The sequence below is a fragment of the Mus caroli genome, unplaced genomic scaffold, assembly GCF_978045245.1.
Source record: "Mus caroli unplaced genomic scaffold, Mus_caroli_1 scaffold_13, whole genome shotgun sequence".
Taxonomy (NCBI): domain Eukaryota; kingdom Metazoa; phylum Chordata; class Mammalia; order Rodentia; family Muridae; genus Mus; species Mus caroli.
Window position 1 is genome coordinate 16755654 of NW_028227268.1, and position 24420 is coordinate 16780073.

Here is a 24420-nt window from a genome sequence, read left to right on the forward strand (position 1 = left end):
AAAGAAGACGGGCGTGGTGGCGTACGCCTTTAATTCCAGTACTCGGGAGGCAGAGGCAGGTGGATTTCTGAGTTCGAGGCCAGCCTGGTCTACAAAGTGAGTTCCAGGACAGCCAGGGCTATACAGAGAAACCCTGTCTCAAAAAACCAAAAAAAAAAAAAAAAAAAAAAAAAAAAAAAAAAAAAAAAAAAAAAAGAAAAAGAAAAAAAAAGAAAGAAAGAAACATCCGCACGAAAACAGGAAGCTAGTAGAGTGTCAAATCCACTTGCCTCTGGATTTTGTGTCGGGGTTCCCAGAACTGGAGTAGGTAGCCTTTGGCAAAGGGAATGGACTGAGTCAGAAGAGACACTGCACTCCTTTGCTAGCGGGCCTGGAGAAGTTCCCCATAGCAGGCTTCTTGCTTGTGTCATGATGAGACCCTGTGACACAGACTCTCAAGGGTGGTGACTGTCACTTCCTCAATGCAGCATGCACTGTGTTGTCCTGGGAGGCTGAGGTGATAGATCACTTTCCCATCAGTGTGATAAAATACCTGGAAAAAAAGACAGACAGACAGGAAGGCAGACAGACAGACAGACAGCAACTGAAGGAAGGATTTATTTTGGTGCGTAGTTCGAGGGGACATATATTCAACATAGCAGGAAGCACGTGGTGGTGAGCCCAGCTTGTCTGAGGCGGCAGGATCATGAGACAACCCACTCACATCTCAGCAGACTAGAAAGCGTAGAGAGATGAATAGTGGCTTTTCTCTTTTAACGTTTTGTTGTTTGGTTTTTTGAAGCAAGAGCTTTCTGTGTATCCCCACTTGGCCTGGAACTCAATATGTAGACCAAGCAGGCTGGCTTATGACCTCACAGATCTGTCTGCTCCCCCCTTTCTATGTTCTGGGAGTAAAGGTGTGTGCCACCATGCCTGATTCCTTTTATTCTTTATTTAGTCCTAGACAACAGCCCATGGGACATCTCTACTCCCATTCGGGGTGGGTTGTCCTCCCTCACAGACACACCCATGATGAGCCTCATTAACACCCTAGGTGTTTCTTAATCAAGCCAGCAGTGGGAACTAACTCTCACAAATGAGGAGACTCGATCAAAGAAAGTGACTGTATGTGATACCCTGATGCCTCCCTTTCTTTGAGGATCTTAAGGTCAAGTTGAGAGACCAAATCCATATATCTATAATGTTGGGGTCCAGGAGTCACCTCATAACCCACATGAACACCAACCTCAGTCAGAGATGGATCATTTGTGACGCACAGGCCCAGGACTGGTTGATCAGGGCCACGATCCAGGCTCAGGAGCTGAGTTAAGATCCTACAGGGCTTTAAGCCTAAAATCCACCAACATCTGGGCCAAGTTATTCCACTAATCAGGATTTAGGGGCAGGGGATTTCCTTAGGAACAAGTCTTTGTTGTACACTTATTCTGCCCTCATTGGTTGAGATATTCAACTGAGGTAGGGGACTTGCCTTGTCTAACCTTCATGTCTTAACTTGCCAACCAGGATGTCAGTTTCCCACATTCATGTCTCTGCCAAGTAGGAAGTCAGTTCCCAGGGAGGTCTTAGGAACTTAAACTCTACTCAACCACTACTCAGAACAGAAGCCTTATTCCAGATAGTTTCTTATATTGGTGCGGGTGTCTCTCTTACGTTGGAGGTCCATCCCAGGGGTAACTTATAAAATCAAACACCATAAAAGCTCACACACAGGTGCAGCAAGTGCTGCTGGGTAGTTGGTTGGGGTCCAAGCTTATTGTGGGTAACTATACAAAGCAGTTCTGATTTCTATCGTGATTGGTTTCCAAGGGCACAGGACATAACAGAATATGTAAGCAGCTTGGGCATGAGAAAGTTTCCTAGTAGCAACAGAAACATAGGAGAAAGTTTCCTTATAATAGTAGTAAAACTTGCAGGCTGGCCAGGTAACAGGCTGGCCTTAACAGTAAAAACAAAATAAGAATAATAATAACTGGAGAACCCACAGGTCCAGGGAACACACAAGAGACTGTGAAATCAATACCACATCTCCTGTAGCTGGGCCTTGCTGGGCTTCCTGTGGTCCCGGCAACAGACAGTTTCTGTGCTGTTTGAAGATAAAACCAGGCTTTCTAAACTTGTCTCTCATTTAGACACAGGGTTACCATGTCTGACTGCAAACCATGCACTGGGCACTATATATTCCCAGGGACATTGGGTACCAAAGAAAGCTACAGTGAGGTGTATGGTTATTCTTTATCAACTTGGGCATGGAACCGTGGGTCTCTGGTGCCCCGAAAGTGTCTGGGATGTAATAAATGCTCAGTTGGGCTTCACAGGCCAAGGAATTTCTGAATCAGAATCTGAATCTATCTATCTGGTAGCAAGTCTTGAGTGTCATTCTAGAGAAAGGACAGTACGCATCTGTAGAGAGAATTCAAGGTATACTCACTTATCTCGTGAACCTACTGTGTGCCGAGTTCTAAATTATATCCTGGTAATACAGAAATAATGAAGACACATGCTGGCTATAAGGGGCTCAGCGTCTACAGAGAGAGCACATGGGGCTGGAGAGATGGCACAGCCATTAAGATGGAGTATTACTCTTGCAGAGACCAAGTTTGGTTATCGGCATCCACTTTGAGTAGCTCACAGTCACCTGTTACTCCATTCACCTTCTGGCTTCCAAGGGCACCTGCATTCATATGCACACACACACACACACACACTTAAAAGTAAAACACATTTTAAAATAAGTTAATTAATTGAGAATGCTCATGTGTGACCAAGAGACAAACTTGTCTATGTTGTGATAGAAGACTGAAGCGGATGAGGAGATGGAATGAGGAATTCTCATCCCACTTCTACACACTCCTCCGGGGCTGGAGATAGATCTCCAGCCAGGATCTCCAGTTCTGCTGCTGAGAAGGCCTGACCTTTGACCTCACAGGATGTGCCCTTTGCCCTCCGTCCCTCCTGCTTTGGCAATGTTGCTGCCATGGCTTTTGTCAGCTGAAATGCAAAGATGATGCTTAGCGTGAATCTCAAAGATCATGGCAGACAGACTGGGGTGAGTGGGCTGGGAAGGTAGACCCCACGCAGAAGACACAGCGTGGAGATATGGGAACCTGCGTGGTCAGAGGATGTCAAGAAGCTGTGTGGCTGGGGCTGGCAGGAAGTGAGCCTGAGGTGTAGGCAGGGTGCAGGGCTGAAAGGCTGAGGGGTGGCTCTGGAGGCTACTGGACAGTTTCCAGCCTGGGCCTGACATCCTGGTATTTGAGTGATAAGTGCAGGAGACACCTGGAGGGCAGACTGGAAGAAACCAGCTGTGTGGCATAAAGAGATAAGAGGCCCAGCAGAGAGCATGGGTGATAATATTCTCTTCCTCCCCCGCTGCGTGCTTAAGTGCTCGTGTGTGTGTGTGTGTGTGTGTGTGTGTGTGTGCATATGTATGTGTGTGGGTGTATGTGCACACGCACAGAGGACAGGCTGAAGGAAGCATTGATGTTATTCTGTGTACCCACCAGAAAGCTGGCCCTTCCTCAGCTGTGTATGTCAGGAGCGTCTCCAGGGACCACAGGACCCCGGCAGCCTTGGTTCACGCAGCCTAACTCACCCTGTATTCTGATGGGCACGGTCTGGTCTGGATGGTGAAGTTGAACGTGTTTCCCTTTCACATCCACACAGGACCCTCAGTAGGAGTCAGCTCCCCCAGACCTCCATCATGGCCTTCCTCCTGGTCTGGTTCTTGTCTCTGATCACTGGTGTCTTCAGGAGAGAGTGCCCTCCCTTTGTCCTCTGCCAGGGTGGTACCAGAGGTCAGGGAGCACACTGGCTGGCCTCAGAGACAGATAGGGTGCCACGGGTCCATCCATTCCTGTAGACCATCCCCATTTACAACTGTTTCTACAACACAAACTCTTGCCTCAAGGAGTCAAATCTTCTCAAACATGGAAAGCTCAGGTTTGACCCACGGTTAGAAAAGGGTCTCTGCTCATCAGGGCAGGCTAGTGACATGGGAGGGCTGGTCAGATGTCTGTCTGTTTATCTATGAGCACCTGCCACAGAATCTCAGGGCAGAGTGAGGTTGCCTGGGCTGCCCAGAGCATTGGCATCAGAGGTTAGTAGAGTACATCTGATGCATAATCCACAGGTCACCAAGACCCGCTATTCTAGACGAAATCCCATCCTTCCCCTGTCCCCCGCCCCCTGCCCCCTTGGGCACAGAAAAGAGCCTGTGGACAAGAAGTGCCTCCACCCAGGCCAGGGAGTTGACCGGTGACATTGTCCAGTGACATTGTCCAGCACCCCCTGTTTTGTCTTTAGCCTGTCACAAAGTCCCTGTTCTTCCCAGGGAAATAGCACCAAGCCCTCTGTGACTGGGCCCACATCCTTGCAGCCTGGCACAATGGCTCCCATGGAGTCCACAGCATTTCTTATTGTGGCATAAAATGCCATAAAGTCAGAACAAAGAGAGCCCAGGGCCTGGATGGGTCGGCAGCTTCCTGCTGAGCAGAGAATACAAGCGATTGTTTAAAAGCCAGTGGCGAGGCAAGTGGCCAATTAGCACAGCCTCCCTCCCCGCAGCCTGTAAATTGTGCCTGGACCATCAGAAAGGGATTCTGCTATTCAGATCAATTGCTGAAAGGAAGCGAGTCTGTTCACACTGCCAAATATAGAAGCCCGAAGCAGCAAAGGTGACCCGGGTTATCACTGCACTGTCCTTGGGACAAGCTGATCTCCATCGGTGCAGAAAAGCAGCCCTGATCCCCAGCACCTTGGCGAGTCACAGGAGTTCTAGGCCAGGGAGGTACACATCTGTTCACAGCTGCATTGTAAAAACAATTCATGTCTCACTGTTTTCTCTCTCACAGTTGTCAAGAAATTACCCACAACCCAGACCGGAAGAAAATGAAAGTAGGTTTGGGGGTGCATCCTGTCCTGCCCCCAGTAAGGGTGTCTGCTAGGTTGCTTCTTTTCTGCTCCTGTGTTGAACCTAATACCCTGGAAGGAAGTTATGATCACCACCCAGAGGCAAACATAACCCCACCAAGCTCAGGAAACGTTAGGCTTAGCTGAAAATCAATCAAGACGGCTGGATGTGGAGCAGATAAGATTTTTTAATTCATCCTGAAACCAAGGGAAAGGGTCAACTAGGCGGAAGAGAGTGCTTTCCTTGTTAGGTCCTCTGGCATCCAGCCCGTGATGGAGGGTTGGTTGGGTTTTTTTGTTTTGTTTTGTTGTTTTTCCTGCCAGGATCCTGCCTGGGATTTTCCTTCCCGGATCCTAAAAGCAGGCTAGTTAGCCATTACCAAAGAGAGCGATCCTTTGACAAGCAAGCGTTTTGATTGGATTTTGATGACATTAAGCACATCAAGTGGGTCTGCTGGATTCAGAGGTTGAACAAAGCCAACAGGTCTCCAGCCTCCTTCAGACTGGTTTCTTATTCCATAGAAATTCCCCCCGGAGAAGATGAGCCTAATTAAAGCAGAGGGCTCAGAGGCAAGCCTTAAGGAAGACTCTATCCACAGAGAGAATAAGTGTCGCAGGGAATTGGAGGGATGTGACAATTGGGTCTCTCTGGGTTCTTCAAGGAGACAATTTACAAAAGCCTGCCCTGCCCTGAGAGCTTTAGGAGAGTGATTCCCACGCTGGCATCCACAATCTCGAGAACTTACCCTAAACACAGATTCCTGGGCCCTCCCACAGACTCTACTCCAGCGGTGGGGTGGGGCTCTGGAATGTGTCTTTCATGCACAGCCCACAGGCAGGGTTGATGCAGCCCATTGCAGGGATGCTTTGTGGACCCCTCCCCTACTCCCCACAAATAAATACCTGACCAGAAGAGCCACTGCACCAGTCCAGAGCTCCCCAGGGTGGGGCCAAGACTGCATCCCTAGGAAAACCAGTTTGCTATTCAGGACACGCAGTCCTAGGGAGCCAGGCTCCCGGTGTTCAGAGATGGGGAAGGCCCTTCTTCATTACAAAAGGAGCTCCTGGAATCCCTACGTGATGTGAGGTCCAGACCAACTGAGCGAGATCTCAGGGCTGCCGCCTGGGTGCTCAGAACCCGGCCTTGCTGCCTGGGTTCAGCCCAGGAAAGCGGCGGTAAGGTGTCTAAAAGACCATTGTGTGTCTGCCTGCACACACCACCTCCCAGGGACCGCACCTCGGCCAGGCGTCCGCGCACGGGTTCTCAGCGTGGCTTCGGCGAGAGCCTCCTGATCCTACAGAGACGTGACAGGCAGCAGGGCTTGGTCCCCAACTGGGAGACCTTCAGAGGGTCCTGTCTCCCGGGCCCCGCCCCGCCTCCAAGATGCCCGCAGCGCTACCCAGTTCGGAACCTGCGGCGACGGGCGCGTCCGAGAGCGTTCGGCTGGGCAGGGGCGCCCCCTAGTGCTCCGTACGACCGCTGTATCCGGGAGCCCGCGGGGGCTCCCCCAGACTCAGGGTCAAAGCAACAGGCAACCTTGGCTTCTAAACCTGCTGTCACAGGAGGCTGCTCTCTCTGGGGGAGTGTAAGAGCATCCCCAGGGAATGCTTAGAAAGGAATCTAGGCTGGCAGCGTGGTGGCCTAAGCAGACTGTAGGGAGTTCCATTCCAGGCTGCATTGTATAGCGAAGTATTTGTCTCAAACACCATCAACCACCACCACCACCACCACCACCACCACCACCACAAAAAAAAAAAAAAAAAAAAAAAATGTCTCCACAGAGAAGGAAAGAAGGGTATTCATTTCCTTCTCTCTGTGGCTCCCATGCAGATGGTCCCTCTGACTGTCTGCCACTCATTTGCTGTCTCAGTTGGAGCTGGCCCAGCTCCAGAATCAACTATTCACAGGCAGTAGGGCAGCAGGTTCTTTCCTGGAAATACAGGCCAAGTTCCTTCTACCTGCCCCCAGCCTACACTTCCCAGATACTGGTAGGGAGGGGAGAGCCAATCCAGGCTGTACGGACGGAGCCCAGGACAAGAGGGACTCACACACTGACCTCAGTGACTGACCACTGGCAGCCCTTACCTTGTCTTTGTGCCAAAGCCACTATCAAGACAAAAGTCAGGTACCAGAAGTAGAGCCAGGAGAGGCCAGCCCTTCCCCTGGGCCACATTCTTCCTCTTTGGTCCCTCCAGCTTGTCATGACTCACCTGCTTGGCAGCATTTGGTTAGTATGGCCTGCCAGCACCAAGTCACAACTGTGACCTGCCATCCTAGTTCAGTCCAGGTAAACACAGAGGTAAAGGACAAACTGTCAGGGCACAAAGGGTGACACAAAGGGTGCCAAGCTGTCTATGGCCCTGTGGTGCCCAAGTCAGCCTTCTTACTGGACACCACTCCCTGAACAAAAGACCCCTGTCAGTAACACTGAGGAGAAGGTGTCTCAGGCAGATCCTTAGATGTGTGAGCCAACCTGTGACAGGGCTCCTGACACAGCTTCTCTGACAGCTGCTTCCCAGCTGGCCCAGATGACCATCACCAGAGCCAAGACTAAGGCCAGGAAGAGGGCTCACGACCTGCTGATACGCATGCAGGTGTGGGGTGAACCCAGGCAAGCAGGAGAGCCAACTCCAGGATGCTCTCAGCTTTCAAGGGAAGTACTCTGTGGGCGAGAGGCTGAGAAAGCTGGAGTGGCCGGGGCCTCCTTGAGACCAGAAACAGAGCTGAGAGGGTCTGGGTGTGAACAGCCAGGTGTCATTTACTCCGGTTCCCCCACACACTATTTATTCTACTGTGATAAAGTGTTTCTACATAGTCTGCAAACGTCCCCTCAAACCAAGACAAAAAGAAGCAACGAGAACAAGAGTTTCTCTGAGAATAAGGAGAACCCTTCTCCTGTCCCATCTGTTGTGCTCGGACCCTTCTGCCACTCCTAGTGCCACCCTGCCCTGCTCTTTGTCACCACCGTGCAGCAGGGTTAACTTGGAAACATCACTCTGGAAGAAGACAAGGGCTCTACCTATTCAACTATTCTACCTATTTTACCTAGTCTATTCAGCCTGCAAACTTTATCACCAGGCCGGCATCTGAAATAGATTCCTAGAGCAGCCTGCAGTCCAGCTGCCCCTGGCCCAGCTGGAGCCCTAGTGCAGGCAGTCCCCAGCCCCAGATTAAAGTATCTGTTCCCCCACACTGTTTCAGGCCAGAGTGGGACAAAGAGTGGCAGTGGTGCCACGCCCAGCTGCTGTGGCCCTGCAGCCTGAGAGATGGTCTTGCTTTCTAGGTTCCGAGTCGGGAGATGGTAATGCAAGCAACGTTTACCCAGGCCGGGTCATCTAGCAAGGGAGCTGGTCGTGGAGTGCGGCAGAGACCTCTCCACCCAGAAGCCCTTTCTGTGTCCCCCTCTGCCTCCCTTCTTCCCTCCTCTTTATTGAAACTGAAGCCAATGTGTTCGCAGTTACCATTTTCACCCGTGCCACTCCTTCTTGGGGTCTGGCTTGAGCATCCGTGGGCAGCCACAGGGACCATCCCAACCAGCACAGGCAAAACAGCTGAGTCCCCCGTGTGCTGCCCTGCTGCTGCCCCTCAGCCCAGCAGCCTGGGCTCCCAATGATGAGGCCCTCTGTTCGGGCCTCCGCCCTCCCTGAGTGGAATGGAGCCATGCATTCAGTAAACGGACTTTATTCTCCCATTTGTTTTGTGTTTATTTCCTCCCAGGCTGACAGTTCTGAGTCCCACCCCACCTCCCACTCCACTCGCCTCATTTCTGTTTGCTACCCGCCCCCTGAGTGTGACACATCTCAGGCTCCTATGGGCTGGGGCAAGTGGGTCCCACTTAGGATCAGCTGTGGGTGTGGACTCAGTAATCAAAGACCCACAAGATCTAGGGTGATTAAAAAGATCAGAGCTTGGTTTCAGGAAAAGTGTGTATGTAACGGAAAGCATGAAGGAGAAGTCTCTAGCCAAGCCTGGTGGTTCACTCCTGCAATCTCAGCACTGGGGCAGGAGGATTATAAATTGGAGGCCAGCCTCGGCTGTATAGAAAGACCTAGTCTCAAAAATCTAGAGATAGAAACCTAGACAAAAGTAGGCTTTCAGAAAAACATGGTGGAAAGTAGAGAGTAGCATGCAAAGATGTGCACTGAGTTAAAGAAGCTACGTCCCAAAGACTTCATAGTCTATAATTCCACTTGTATTCGATTTCTAGAGAAGGCAAAGCTACTAGGCAGAAGGCAGATCTGTGGTCTCTGGGAAATGAAAAGGAAACAAACTGGAGGTGAGGAAGGTGTCAGAGTGGTTATGTGATGACAGTCACAGAGCCGGACAAATGTGCTCAGATCCATTGAATTGCATGTTTGCAGTGTGGGTGTGTGACAGCCGTGTTGGGATACTTGTGCTCCCCCCCTTAAGATGTCCTCAAAAATAGGGGACAGGACAGAAAAAGGAGGAAAAAGAAAAAGGTAAGATGAAGAGAGACATTTGCCTTGCATGCACGAACCATGGGCACATCCACGGCACCACATAGGTGATGTGTGGCTAATTCTGTCTGTGATCCCAGCGTTCAGGAGGCAAGGGCAGGAGGGTCACAAGGGAATAGGCGAGGACATTCTGAAGTATAAAGGTGTGTGTATGTGTGTATGTGTGTGTGGGTGTGCGTGTGTGAGAGAGAGAGAGAACACCACAATGAACCCATGATGCTTTGGCTTTAATTATTTAGATTTATTTTAATTGTATATGTGAAGGGACTCTGGCCAGCTGAGTTTGGTAAGTTTGGCTCTGGAAGGCCTTACCCTTCTCCCCCATTCCCTCTGCCTTGCTAAAAGCCATTAGATTACATCCTAAAGCCAGCCAGCAAGGTCTATTCCCTTATTTGGCCACTTCCTCCTCCTGAGGTTGACCACCAAGGTCCAGCTATCAAAGTATTTAATACCAGCAATCAGAAGCCCCCTTTGGCTCCCAATTAACATGACAAATTAAAATTAAACACTTCATCCTAAAACAAGGCTTCTCTTTTTACCTTTATAAGCTACCATTTTCCTATGGGCCATGTCTGTCTCCTCTCTATCCAGAGGCAATCCTTTGTCCCTGGGGACAAATACCCCTCCCCCTTCTCCCTCGGCTCTCCCTCCCCCCTTCTTGGGGACCTCCTCCTCTGTCTCTTGTCCTTGAGTCTTATTCCCTGCCCTCTGGGGCTAATAAATCTCCTTCGCGCTGATAACTTGGTCTTAGGGGTCCTGAGCTGATAACTTTTCCTTACAGTATGTATGAGTGTTTGGCCTGCATGCAGGTAAATGCACTATGTATTTGCCCGGTGCCTGCTGAGGGTCAGAACAAGGAATTGTGTGGATGCTCAAACCCTGGTCCTCTGTAAAGGCAAGAAGGGTTTTTAACTGCTAAGCCAACTCTCCAGCTCTAAATAAATAATACTTAGAAAAAAATATTTATTTGAGTGACGGGTTCATCGTGGTATTATAATATACAAACAAAATTTAGATTGAACAAACAAAATTCTTCCTGCCTTCAAGACCCATGCTCCTGCAACAGCTTCCGATTCCCAGCCTGGCTCTCTCCTGGGGGCTCTGGATAAGGCTCTGCAGCCTGGAGCTGAAGCATGGAAGCAATAGAGTCTTTAGGAAGACTAGTCTGGCCTACCTAAAATCCTGACCCATTCCTCCGGCATGTCCTATTTAAACAACACGATATAACTCCTGGAAATAAGGAGGGTCCAACCAAGCTGCCAAGACCCAAGACCAGAGATAAAGAGTAACAATATCTTTGCTTGCTAGTAGATCCTAGACACACTGCTGACGTTGACAGTAACTCCATGGTTTAAATAAAGTTCAAAGTTTCAAGTGCTTGTGTTCAAACATGGAACCCCCGGCTGCACGTGGAGGCCCCAGCTGCACAGAAAAAAAAATTGGCCCTTGGCTTTTAACTGACTTTTAAGGTTTAGAGAAGATTTTCCCAAGAATTGGTACTGAGAAGCATGGAGGGAGATGGGGGACAAGGCATCCTTGGAAATAAAATGAATAGGGGCTTGAGGGATAGCCCAGTGGTTAAAGACACTCACTACTTACTCAGAGGACTTGATGTTCTCTGCTGGGCTCTGCAGGCACCAGGCATGCATGTGGTACACAGATATACAGGCAGACTACCCATCACATTTAATAAACACAATTAAAACTGTAAAACTAAGAAGAGAAGAGGAGGAGGAAGAAGAAGAGGAGGAGTAGGAAGAAGAGGAGGAGGAGGAAGAGGAGGGAGGGGGAGGAGGAAGAGGAGGGAGGAGGAGGAAGAGGAGGGAGGGGGAGGAGGAAGAGGAGGGAGGAGGAGGAAGAGGAGGGAGGAGGCCAGCCATAAGCATATGGAGAGAGGGGGAAGGGAAGAGCAAGAGAGCAAGAGCCCAAGAGAGCAAGAAAGAAACAAGAGAGGGAGGAGGGGGCAAGCAGCCCCTTTTATAGTGGGTCAGGCACACCTGGCTGTTGCCAGGTAACTGTGGAAGTGGAGTTTAGACAGATGCTAACAGTGCCTACCTGTTCTGGTTAATTTACTTCCAAGAGAAGGGAAGAAGGAGCTTCCACTAAGGAACTGCTCCTGTCCTGTTTGGCCTGTGAGCATGTCTGTGGAGCGTTTTCTTTGTTTTTGTTTTGTTTTTTTTTGTTTTTCCAGACAGGGTTTCTCTGTATAGCCCTGGCTGTCCTGGAGCTCACTTTGTAGACCAGGCTGGCCTCGAACTCAGAAATCCGCCTGTCTCTGCCTCCCAAGTGCTGGGATTAAAGGCGTGCGCCACCACGCCCAGCCGAGCGTTTTCTTGATTAATGATGACTGGCAAGGTCTCAGCTTGTCACCCCTGGGTAGGTAGATCTGGTGATTTCTTAACTCGGACTGAGGAAGCTGTGGGGAACAAGGCAGTAAGCATAATTCTTCTATGGTCTCTGCTTCAGCTCCGGCCTCAAGGTTCCTTGACTTCCCTCAGTGATGGACCGGAACATGAAAGTGTAACTTGGAACAACTCTGTCTTCCTCTGTGGCCTTGGTTTTATCACAGTGACAGATAGGTACTACATAACCTAAGGGTGGAGGTTGAGAACTGGACTCTACGAAGTTGCCCTCTGACCTCCACATGCCTGTGATACATGGATACCCAACCCCTACAATAGCGAGGGGAAAATTTTTTAACTCAAGGCCACCTTCTACTATGTAACAAATTTGGAGCCAACCTGGGTTACATGAGACCATCTCAAAGTTAGATCAAAGTCCTATAGCACTAAAGATCTAGCTCAATGAGTAGAGTGCTTGCCCAGGGTCCTGGGTTGGAATCCCTAGCACTGCAAGTAATGATGATTATATAAATTATATAAATGTATATAATGATGATTATACAAAGCCCACAGTCTCTGCTGCTTCAGAATGGGAGACAGGATTCTTTACGCCCAGGAGGTAACATTTTGCTTTGTTCTGGCCTGAGGATGAACCCCAGGGTCTTTCACAAGCCCCCCTGCTTCTCTGTACTCCCAGCCTTGAGCACAGGAAGTCTAGGCTAGATAACACAGCAAGATCTCGGCTCCCAATGAAAATAAAAAAGCTTTACCGAGAGCTGACTGGAGGCCAAAGTGGCTATGTCAACATCCTGCCAGCTCCAGTCTGCTGTAAGACGTGTTCAGGCAGCTCCACCCAGACCAGCAGGTCTCAACCTGTGGATTCCGACCCCTTTGGGGGTCACATATCTGATATCCTGACCATCAGATATTTATATTCCAATTCATAACGGTAGCAACAGCTATGAAGTAACAATGAAATAATGCTATGATTGGGGGTCATCACAACATGGGGAACTGTATTAAAGGGTCTCAGCATTAGGAAGGTTGAGAAGCCCAAAGGTTTTCACCAGTAAGTCATTGAGGGGCTAGAAGATGGCTCAATGGGTAAAGTGCCCTCTGTGAAAGCATGAAGACTTGAGTGTGGGTCCCCGGCACCCACACAAAAAGCTGGGCCTGTCCATGCTTGTCTGTAATCTCAGCACGGATTTTGTTTGTTCAGCCAGCCCAGGTTCAGTAAGAGACCCATTCTACAAAAACAAGGCAGAGAGCGACAGGGGAAGGCACCCAGTGTAGACTTCTGGGTTTCACACTCAGGCACGCGGTACACAACCAATGGCACACACGCTGATACACATATTACACATCAAAAAAAATTTTGTTTTGCTTTTTTGTTTTGCTTTTTTGTTTTGAAAGACAGGGTTTCTCTATACAGTAGCCCTGGCTATCCTGGAACTTGCTCTGTAGACCAGGCTGGCCTCAAACTCACAGAGATCTGCCTCTACCTCCTGAGTGCTAGGATTAAAGGCATGCACCACCACTGCCTGGCCTAAAAAAACTTTTATTGAAAACTGTTCTTTTCTACATAAAATGATTTCAAGGATTTTCCCAGATGTTCCAATGAAGTCAGCCATGAAAGAGACACTGAGACTTCGTGTCTACCTCTGGCTCCAGCAACCCACAGGTATGCTTTTGACTTCTTGGTACTCAAAGGGTCATGTTTCATCATTGATCAAAAGGTTGGCTCTCCCACTCATGACCTCTGTGACACACTACGGCCTCCAGGATGGGATGTCTTTGTTTTGGGGCGGTTGCTTTTTATTTGGGGACGGAGGTTGCAAGGGTGGGGCACAGATATGAGGGAATGGGGGGATGAGTGGGATTGGGGTGCATGGTGTGAAACTCACAAAGAATCAGTAAAAAGCTTGTAAAGAGGCAGGTTGTAAGGGGCCATCTTTCCCTCTGCGAATCAGCGACTCCATCAGATTTTACTAGCCTGTGATTGAAGAGCCCTGGGTGGGTCCCAGAATCTTCTCAAGCTTTCTCACTGTTGGGAGTTGAACCCAGGCAAGCACTACTACCACCAAACCAGACACAAACCAAACCTATGGCCAGCATCACAACTGCCATACCACATCAGCTAATTATGCACCAGGATGAGAGCCCATAAAGAGGAGGAGGCACCTGGACAGAGGTTTCCATAGAGAGAGACTCACATCGAGGTGAAGTGAGCCTGTGGGCCCCACTTAGGGAGCACTTCCTGTGAACATACCCGGGGATAAATGAGCCCTTGACTCTGCAACCCTCACAATCAACCTGTGTTATTAACCCTGTGTTGCCTGGGAGGAAGCTTACCTTTGGGAGGTTGTGTGGCTCAAGTAGCCCTCTGAAGTTCATAATATCTGTTAAGTCTATTGAACAAAGAAAGCCATGCACCCAACCCGTGAGCTCTGTGACAAAGAGAACAGAGAGTATTCTCTATTAGCTCCAGGCAGGGATTTCAGGGGTCTCAGAGCCAGCGCTTGCAGCAAAGGCCCCTGGAAGAAGGGCTGCAGAGAGGGCTCAGCAGTCAAGAGCCCTGGCTGCTCGTCCACTGGACCTAGGTTTCAATTCCCAGCACCCACATAGTGCCTCACAACCACCAGTTCTAGGACATCCAATTCCCACTTCTGGCCTCCATAGACACTAAGCATGTGTGTGGTCCACAAGCATATGGGCAGGCAAAACACCACACTCACAGCATTAACAACAGTAACACAAAGCCAAGGAAGCGAGAAGAGAACAAGGTTTTCAAAGGCTTGTGGAGTCCAGGAGAGGGGAACTGAGGTGGTAGGAGAAGGCTGACCAATAGGGAGGACCGGGTGTTCGAGCAATTATTTAACATATATGAGGGAATGGAGATGAAAGAGGAAAATTACTGACCACCAGAACTCTCACCCCAGAGTACATTCTGAACTCTCACACCAGAGTCAGACCCCCTCTCAAATGAAAACTGTTCCGGGGACATTTCTGAGATAAGGGTTTCCTGGAACGAACCCAGTCCAACCCCTCCCAACTAAGGACTGTGCCAGGGACATTTTTGAGATAAGGGTGTGAGTAAAAACCTCAGTCCCAATGAATCAAGTACATGGCCAAAGTGTGGGACGCGGTTGCAAAAGCACTTTGGAAAAACCCTTGGTTGAATCACTTAGTGACGTAAAACCTGTATTTTCCCTGCCCTGCTCCCCCCCTTGCCTCCTACCTATAAAAGCTTGTGAAAAGTTTGGGCTAATCGCCGAATCTCCTCTGCACCTTGCAGGCTGCATGAGATCCGACCCCAGATATCTGGTATATGTGCTTTTATGTGCTTTCTTGTCGTTGCTGTATTAAATCTTACTCTCTATACATCTTAAGTACCGGTCTCAGTGTCTTCTTGGGTGCGCAGCTGACCCGAGGCTTGAGTAAGTGCCTCCCTTTGGGAGTTTTTGAGTCTTTCATTTGGTGCGTTGGCCGGGAATCAGCGCGTCTACCCAGAAGTCCTGGACCCACTCAGAAGTAAGATTTACTGTTCTGCTTTGGTCTGGTGTCTGTGTTCTGTTAATTTCTGAGAGGCCAGGAAGGCCATTCTGTATGAGCGATCGCTGTTCTGGTTTTGCGTGACGCTCTGTGCTCAGTAGGAGCACCAGAGATCGCACTCCGGGAGGGAATGCGAAGTGGGTAAGGAGCAGACGTGCCCCAGGTGCCCACCGTCCGATCTGCCCCTGGGAGACGTCCCAGGTGAGATAGGGGAGGACCAAGGACGCTTGGTGGACCCCACTGGAGACCGGGAAGGTCTCAATCTGTCGGCCTTGGAGAGGCCATCTGATTCTGTAAGTTGCCTGTAGTGTCTCAAGTCTTGTGTCTGCTTTTGTCGTGTCTGCTATTATTCTAGAAATGGGACAATCTGCTGGGTGTGTAGGTGTGGAACTGCTGCATTTGTGTATTCTGAGATTGTGGGTTTATTCTGGCAGTGGCTGTGAGAGGACTGTCTATGGCCTCACGGTCCGTACCCCAAAAGAGATGTTCCAAGGGAGACCCTGGAAGGAGTGCCCAGGGTACAGAACAGTCAAAAAGACCTGGCTGTTGCCTGGCAGAGTGAAGGAGAGAGAGAGTGTTCTCTCTGCCAGAGCGGGAGTGGATGTGGAATCCCACCCCTATCAGGAAAAAGAGTCAATGTGAAATCCGACCCCGTCAAAAAGTGGCGTTTGGCTGGTTGTGTTTGTGTCACGTGACAAGACTGTGTGTGTGTGTGTGTGTGTGTGTTAACCCTTTGTCGACTGTAGACTTGGACTGACGTCAGGACAAAATTTGTCAGCAATAGTTTTAAAAAAGGAAAAAAAAAGGGAAAAAAACTCAGTGCTGGTGAGTCCCAGACTGCTCAAAAGAGCTCTGAGATTGCAGAGCTGGGCTAAGAATTTCCGGCTTTGGCAGCGCGGGTAGGGCTTTGATAGCAGCAGTGGCGCTGAGGTTCTGGCTTCTGCAGGCACGGCAGAAGCAGAGGCTGTCTGTGCCCCGAGTTGTGAGATGCTGGTGATGAGTGCAGCGGCCTGCCAGTCCCGGAGTGGCTGTGAAGCCTGCCACAGCTGGGGAGGGGCCGACTACAGCGTCCCTCTTTTGGTCCCCCCCCCCCAGAGTCTACCCGCACTCCCTTGTGCCGGCCGGCTGCGTGCTCCCTCCCCAAAGACAGTGCAGAGAGCACCAGGCGTCTATCAGGTAGTTAAATAGTTAAATTGCTGCCTCTGCCTGCCAGCGTTTGTTTGCCACTCCCAGGAGTTTACACCGCGTTCCGGCACACAGCGGAGACTCGGCGCTGGGCTCTTCACATCAAAGGATCTGTTTTCAGCCTTTGCCTGCCTCCTGGGTGGGAGAAAGGCTCATTCTCCTGCCCTCTGTATCTTGTCTCTTGTTAACAGAGAAAAAAATTGTGTTCATTTTGAGATATCAGTGTGCAGCCAGATGTAAGAGCTACACTCCCTTCTCTGCCCCATGTGTTTTCTCTTCTCAGGCACTGCCCTGAGCTGTGTGAGTTTGTTTTAAGCTCCGGTGAGGGAGATATACAAGAAGGAACTTCGGCTCAGAAGGCTGAACTCCTGGCACTAACCCAAGCCCTGCGGTTGGCTAAAGGCAGAGTTTACTGCTCCTTGGCGGATGACTCCACTCCTGTACATCAATGTGCTGATGTCCTGGCTGAGGAAACTGGAACAAGAAGAGATCTGACTGATCAGCCTTGGCCAGGTGTGCCTGCCTGGTACACAGATGGCAGCAGCTTTGTCACAGGAGCAACAGTAGTAGATGGAAAGCAGCTCATATCCATGGGGCCATCTACCAACAGAGGGGGCTACTTACCTCGGCAAGTAAAGATCAGATCAGCCTTGGCCTGAGAGTTTGAGCTGGTACACGGACGGCAGTAGCCTCACGATTGAAGGTAAGCGGAAGGCGGGGACAGCAGTGCAGTGGTGGACAAAAAGCAAGTGATCTAGGCCAGCAGCCTCCCTAAAGGGACTTCAGCCCAAAAAGCTAAACTTGTGGCTTTGATACAAGCTTTATAAAAGTCTACACTGACAGCAGGTATGCTTTTGCCACTGTATGGAACAATATACAGACAAAGAGAGCTGTTGACATCTACAGAAAAAGACCTAAGATGCTGTGAACAAAAGAAATCAGATGGCAGATCTAACCGCCAAAAACAGGCATCCCAAAGAGCAATGATCCTGGCAGTCTGAAGACTATCAAGTTATAGACAAATTAAGACTGGTAAAAGAAACCCTGTATAAAATGGTAAAAACTGAAAGAAAGAAAACTAGTCCTCCCTTGAAAAGACAGACCTGACATCAACTGAGAAATAAACTTTACTGAGAAAAAACGTTCTCAAAATGGATAAATGATACTGCTCACATAGTCATCAAGAAGACTATTAAAGAAAATTTTTCCAAGAGTGCCAAAAGCAATAGTGTCAGATAATGTTGCCCAGGTAAGTCAGGGTGTGGCCAAGTATTTAGAGGTCAATTACATTGTGTGTATAGACCTCAGAGCTCAGGATAGATAAAAATTAGTTTAAAACTCTAAGACAGACCTTGACAAAATTAATCGTGGAGACTGGCACAGACTTGGTGTTCCTTCCCTATGCCCTACTTAAACGTACTAGAAATGCTTCCTCTTGATTCAGTTTTATCCTTTATGAGACTCCTATGCCCATTATAGTCTCAAATGATGTGTTTAAACCTATGATGTTATAATAATGCTCTGTATGCTAAGTTAAAAGGCTTGCAGGTGGTCTGGTCACAACTGAAAAGGATTGGACTGAGTACGCGGACGACATTGCTCCAGGGATCCCAACAGCTGAGACAGTGAACGAGCTGGGAACCCCAAGGACATCTCACCAGTTCCAGCCAGAGATCTGATCTACGAGCACCTACATCATGCCCAGACCCTCAAGCCTCGCTAAAAGGGCCCCTGCCTAGTTCTGTTTACTAATGCTTCTTATTCTGTTTTTGTTCCCATGTTAAAATAGAGTAAATGCAGTATTCTCCGCATAAAAATATAGACTTCTGAAATTCTAAGATTAGAATTACTCACTAGAAGGAGTGGGGAATGAAAGAGGAAAATTACTGACCACCAGAACTCTCACCCCAGAGTACATTCTGAACTCTCACACCAGAGTCAGACCCCCTCTCAAATGAAAACTGTTCCGGGGACATTTCTGAGATAAGGGTTTCCTGGAACGAACCCAGTCTAACCCCTCCCAACTAAGGACTGTGCCAGGGACATTTTTGAGATAAGGGTGTGAGTAAAAACCTCAGTCCCAATGAATCAAGTACATGGCCAAAGTGTGGGACGCGGTTGCAAAAGCACTTTGGAAAAACCCTTGGTTGAATCACTTAGTGACGTAAAACCTGTATTTTCCCTGCCCTGCTCCCCCCCTTGCCTCCTACCTATAAAAGCTTGTGAAAAGTTTGGGCTAATCGCCGAATCTCCTCTGCACCTTGCAGGCTGCATGAGATCCGACCCCAGATATCTGGTATATGTGCTTTTATGTGCTTTCTTGTCGTTGCTGTATTAAATCTTACTCTCTATACATCTTAAGTACCGGTCTCAGTGTCTTCTTGGGTGCGCGGCTGACCCGAAGCTTGAGTAAGTGCCTCCCTTTGGGAGTTTTGGAGTCTTTCAGAGACTATATACGATACTATTTATATAATGCATTTTTTACAAGGGGCTTGGACTTGGACAGCCGTGCATATAGATAGCAGCAGCAGATCGTGGAATGAACCCACTGGAATAGCAAGGGGAGATTGTGTTTAATAACAGTTTGTTGTCCTTATCGTGGAGGACATCTCACACTTTCCCCAAATTCCAAGGGAGGAGGACAGTACAAATCTGCAGAAACTGACGGAATTACAGTGTCAGAGGGCCAGGTGTCTCCCCCTGCCTGGCACAGCTAGACACCCTACAGTAACATAGGGCCAGGTGTCTCCACACACACACACACAGCTGGACACCCTACAGTAACAGAGGGCCAGGTGTCTCCCCCCCACACACACACAGCTGAAAACCCCCACAGTAACAGAGGGCCAGGTGTCTCCCCTTTCTCCTGCACCACTAGATACCCAAAGTAACAGAGGGTCAACTGTCAACCACCACGTGCACAGCTGGACACCCCACAATAACAGAGGGCCAGGTGTCTCCCCTACGGACAGCTAGACACCCCACAGACCTCAGGGGTGTCTGGAAGTAAGACAGTATGGATGGAACTAGAAAAGTGTCACTGCCTGGGATCCCCAGAAAAGCCACCAGCCAACTGATAAATTCAGTATTTGGCTTCTCTGAATACATGGCCTTGAACCTGGGTGCCTGGCAGTAGCTCAGACCTCTGTCTAGTGTCTGTAACTACTTGCTTTTCAGACAAGGAAGGGTTAAAGCCAGCCCCTCCCCTTCGATGTAATGGAGCTGATTCTGATGGGAGCCAAAGACTGAAGTCAGCATTTCCCTGAGGCCTCTTGGCAACACCCTCCTGAGGAAAGTCAGGCCTGCGGGAAGGTCTGGGCACTTTCTTCTCATACTGGACCCTCTTCAATCCCTCGTTTGTCCTCTTCTGACTTCCCTGAGTGTTTCCTTTCTGCCTTCCCTCACGATGCTAGTTCTTTACCTCAGGTCTGCCAGAGACTCCTGCCCCACTGGTCCAGGCAGCTTGACCAGGTTTGGGCAGCTCTGTTCCAGAATAGCCATGTGGTGAGGCTGGCTGGCTCCTTGCCCCTGTGGCCTCAGAGAGCTGCCCACTGGGCCAGGCCTGCTCTGCCAGGGTACCTGGGAGGAGGCCATCTCTGCTTTGATAGGAGATAGGGGAATGCTGTTCTCTGGAGAGCCGCCCTGTCTTCCCATTCATTCATGGATTCATTGAGCTGTCACTGAATATGCAGGTGCCCGAAGCTGGGCCAGTTCAGACCTGCAAGTGAAAGCTGGGCTCCGTGCCTGGTAGACAGTGCCCTTCGCCCAGACCTGGGACAGGTCTCAGGCCATCTGCCACTCAGCAGGCTCCGCAGAGAACCTGGCACATAGAAGAGATGCTTCGTGGTTAACTGAACTGAGCCCCACCAGAAGATAGAAGTCCTTGTCACATGTTCTAAAACTAGAACTGGCTGGGAGCCAGAGGGCAAGTGGCCAGGTTCAGAGCCTTCTTCCTGACCCCTCAGAGAACTATGGGAACATTCCCTAACTCTTCACTGGGCCGATGGAGCCATCTGCAGGAAGGCTTAGAACATAGTCTCTGGGGAGCCCCCAGGCCTAAGAGGCTGTAGGACAAACTTGGATTGAATGTGGCCTCTGGCAAGACTCCAGTCACCAGAGAAAGAAGAGGAAAAATTAACTTGTCAAGGTTTGGGGAGTCAATTCACGCTTGCCCTGGAAGGGTGAGGGTCTGAGTTCGAATCCTCAGCACCCACATAAAACCCAGGAGCAGCAGCTGCCTATGCTCGTAACTCCTGGGGGTACAGATAGGTAAATTTCTGGGGCTGCTGGGATCAGTAGGCTTGCTTACCCAGTCAGCTGCTGGCATGCACATGTGCTCTCTCTCTCTCTCTCTCTCTCAAATAGATGGGTGGCACTGGACATTTGGAGCCTCATTCCTTCAACTACTCAAATGACCCAAAAGATCTCACACTGCTTTTTACCATGCTGCTTCCTTCTCTCTTGGGGCAATGGTCACTGGCACCCCTGCCCTCAGAGCCGCTCCCAGCAGCCTGTAGAGCAACCCTTGAGCCACGGCTAGTGGCAAAGCACTCGACTCACAAAGGGGCTACTCTGGCCTCTGTTTGGAGAGCAAATCACTTGAAGGTAAAGTGGGTTGATCATTAAGGACCTTACTTTGGATTGACGGTCCCTTCCGGAATGCCTGGCCCACCTACCTCCCATGGGTCTTGTGAGAGCTGCAGAGCAGGGACAGCTCTCACTCAGGAATGCAGCTCACGGACTCTTTAGAGTTCTTCTGTCTTGGGCGGTCCCACCCATTCATCCTGCACATCTGATCCCGGCAGAAAGCAGCTGATCTGCTGCCCCCCTGGGCAATCCAGCTCCCCTGTTTCCTCGTGGCTTCCCCCACCCTGAATCAAACATTGCAAAGAGACTCGGAAAACCATCATGGCAGGAGTGTCCAGGGTGGATGGGCAAGGGAAGGAGCGAGAACATTGAATGGGCGTCTTTATGTATTCTTTTCATTCCTTTAGGCTCTGAACCACATGACCACACTGCCTATCCAAAGCAAGTAGAACTAAGATTTTAAAAGTCCTGGACAGGGTGAGCCTGAGAACGCTCAACGCCTCTAAACCACCGCTAGTGTTCCAGGCCGAACAAGCCACCATCTTCTGAGGTCTTAATGATTGCAAGAGCTTCCTCTGCTTCCCCTCCCCCATCTCCCATCCATTGTCTGTGTCCCTTACCCCGGTTACAATGAACTTGTTAAAGATCAGATCAGCCATTCCCACTGACAGCCTTCCTTACAGTATCCACCATGCCACTGCATCCTGGCCTGCACCCACTCAGCCACACTCCTTCGGTCACCCTGTTGGTCCTCTGAGACATTAGGGACCCTCCATTCCCACTCTGGTCCAGGTATTCATATTGCTCACCCTACACACACACACACACACACACACACACACACACAATGTAATAATAAAAAATATAAGAGTAGCAGTTAGCATTTATGGAGTGCTTACCGCATGCACTCAAAGGCTCTCAGTAAGGACACTCACCGAATCCTTAAGCATCTTTCCGACAGCCCTAGGAGATGGGTCCTCTATGCCCTATTCAAGCTGATGGGACAATGAGCTCAGGTGCCCAAGTTCACACGCTTATAGGCAGGGACGACTTGTTGCCTGAGGAGAGCCAGAATGGTGATAAGAGGACGTGCTCCTAAGAGCCCAGAGGCAAAATGGCAGGCTACAGAAACAACTGGACAGAGCTGCCATCTGTTTCTACAGGGTCGTGGGGGTCAGACTCTGCAAAGAAGGAGACACAAACGCTGACTTCTCAAGCCTCTGGAAGGTTTTTATTTGTTTGCTATTCTTTTTCTGTTTTTCCTCCTTTAAAAAAAAAAAAGACAAACAATAATAGCACATTTCGAAAATCAAGAACTACAATAGAGGGTCCGCTTTGAGTTTTTGTTCACATCGTCCCGCACTGGGACACAGGGACTGGCACTCTCCATCCTGGCTGGGACTCTCCCCTGGAAAAGGTGCTGAGTGGCTCCAGGAGCTGGTCCCCTAGGCCACACCAGATGGTAGCACCTGGTGCTGTCCCAGGTTACAGCCTCACCAGCGCCCCTCCCCCTCCAAACCTTCTTCCCTCTCTCCAAGCCAGAGCCAGAAGCCGGAGACATTAGGGAACTTATTTTGGTCCCCACAGGGGACTCTTTCAAGGACAGAGTCCTCCCCTGACCAGCAGGAGATGACACCCTGTGAGTGGATAAGGTGTCTCTCCAAAGTTCCATCTCTACTCCAGCAGACACCACACCGGTGCCCTGGTTCGTAGACCTGAGCCACCTAGGCTCCCTCCTGCCATACCCTAGGTCCATTCCAGCAGGCACAGGAGTGACAGATGCTTGGCCAGCCCCTTCAGCTGACCCCCACCCAGAGAGAAAGAGAGAGAGAATGAGAGAGAGAGAGAGAGAGAGAGAGAGAGATCACCCAAGTCCCAGGGCCATGGCTCAGAAGGAGGCACTGGGTGGAAAAAAGGCACGAGGGCAGGGTGAGGAGACAGAGCTGATGTAGCCTAGTAGGAGAGGTGACAGAGAGCCACCCCAAGGGACGGGGCAGGCTTTCCAGGCCTACAGATAGGAAAGAATCCTAGGCTGCAGGTCAGCAGGTTTAGGCTCAGGGATCTGGGGAGGAAAGGACATGAATAAGCTCATGTCCCTTCTCATATTCCCTCCAGTTGCCATGGGGTCCAGGTGACAAGATCCCAGGCCCAAGAGAAAGGGGAACATGACCCACTGCCAAGTCTCTGCCTAGCCTCTATGGTAAGCTGGGTACTCCCACCCCATGGCAAGCTAAGCCCCCGGCACCCAGTAGCAACTCCCAAGGGCTGCCATCCAAAGACAAGTGGGCTGGTGGGTGATGGGGGCCTGCTGACCTGGGGCCCCTGCCTCACCCGCTCTGGCTCCACCCTGACCACGCCCTTGGGGCACCTGCCTCCCCCGCTTTGGCTCCACCCCGACCACGCCCTTGGCTCTATTCTTGCTGTTCGTTCATTTCCATGTCAGACACCAGAATGTTCTTCTCAGTGGCCTCTGCGGGGCCAGAGTGGCTGCTGCGACTGTAGCGGGCCCCCTCGAAGGACCCACGCTCCGCACTCTGTCGGCGCCGGTAGAGGATGAGGGCTGCGGTCATCAAGGCCAGGAGGAGCAGCACCGCCGTCAGCACCACCACCAGGGCCACCGGGCTCTCGGGGAGGGCTGCTGAAATGGAGGTGGGGAGTTCACATCAGGACCCAGTCATGCCCACAGGGACAAAGGAGCCAGCGAAAGAGCCAGGCCGGGGCTCGCTCATTCCCTCCACTCACCTGATGGCAAGAAGCTGTTCTCTTCCACTGTAGAAGAGGAGAGAGCCAGAGAATCACAATCAGTCCTCACAGAAATCATAGTCACAATTTAAGTAAGTGCCTGTGAACTGCTTTGTGAATGTCACCTTGCAGAGTCACTGAACCTCCCAGGACTCTAGGACCTGGCTTCTACTCTTTCCGTTTTATATATGAGGAAGCTGAGGCCATGGAGTTCAAAGACTTGCCTCAGGTGGGACAGGTGTGTGTGTGTGTGTGTGTTCTTATAGGTGAATATAAGCAGATACTTGCGAGTGTGCATGTGCGTGGAGGTCAGAAGTCAAGGATATTGCACTGTGTCTTCCTTGATGCCTCTCTACCTCGGTGTTTTGAGGCAGGGTCTACCACTGAACCTACAACTTATGGATTCAGCTCATGGCTGGTGAATGAGCTCCAGGGGCCTATAAAACACAAATACACGTCTCCCTTTCTGTTTTAGGGTTACAGATGACGGCACTCAATGTTGGGATTTTATTGGGGTGCTGGGAATCTTAACTCGGATCCTCGTGTTTGCGTGACTTTACCAAATGGACCATCTCCCCAGGCCTCAGAGTCAATAAATGAGTGTTCAGGGCTTGACCATCCCTTG

The 24420-nt window shown here is 50.2% G+C and overlaps 2 protein-coding genes across 3 annotated transcripts in view; one reads left to right on the forward strand and one right to left on the reverse strand.

The window, feature by feature from the left end:
* Positions 1-8594, forward strand: part of Marchf10 (membrane associated ring-CH-type finger 10) — an 89958-nt gene extending 81364 nt beyond the window's left edge. Inside the window, exons 10-11 of the mRNA XM_021178082.1 lie at positions 4851-4893; positions 8193-8594. Of these exons, the coding sequence (XP_021033741.1) occupies positions 4851-4893; positions 8193-8248 (99 nt within the window). The 3' untranslated portion in view covers positions 8249-8594. The remainder of the gene's footprint in view (positions 1-4850; positions 4894-8192) is intronic.
* A 13681-nt stretch (positions 8595-22275) lies between these two features.
* Positions 22276-24420, reverse strand: part of Mrc2 (mannose receptor C-type 2) — a 58704-nt gene continuing 56559 nt past the window's right edge. Inside the window, exons 29-30 of one of the 2 annotated variants that reach the window (XM_029484156.2) lie at positions 23796-23822; positions 22276-23688 (exon numbers count right to left, since the gene is read on the reverse strand). In XM_029484156.2, the coding sequence (XP_029340016.1) occupies positions 23465-23688; positions 23796-23822 (251 nt within the window). In that variant the 3' untranslated portion in view covers positions 22276-23464. Of the gene's footprint in view, positions 23692-23795; positions 23823-24420 lie in introns of both variants that reach the window. The other variant, XM_021177266.2, reaches the window with a different exon arrangement.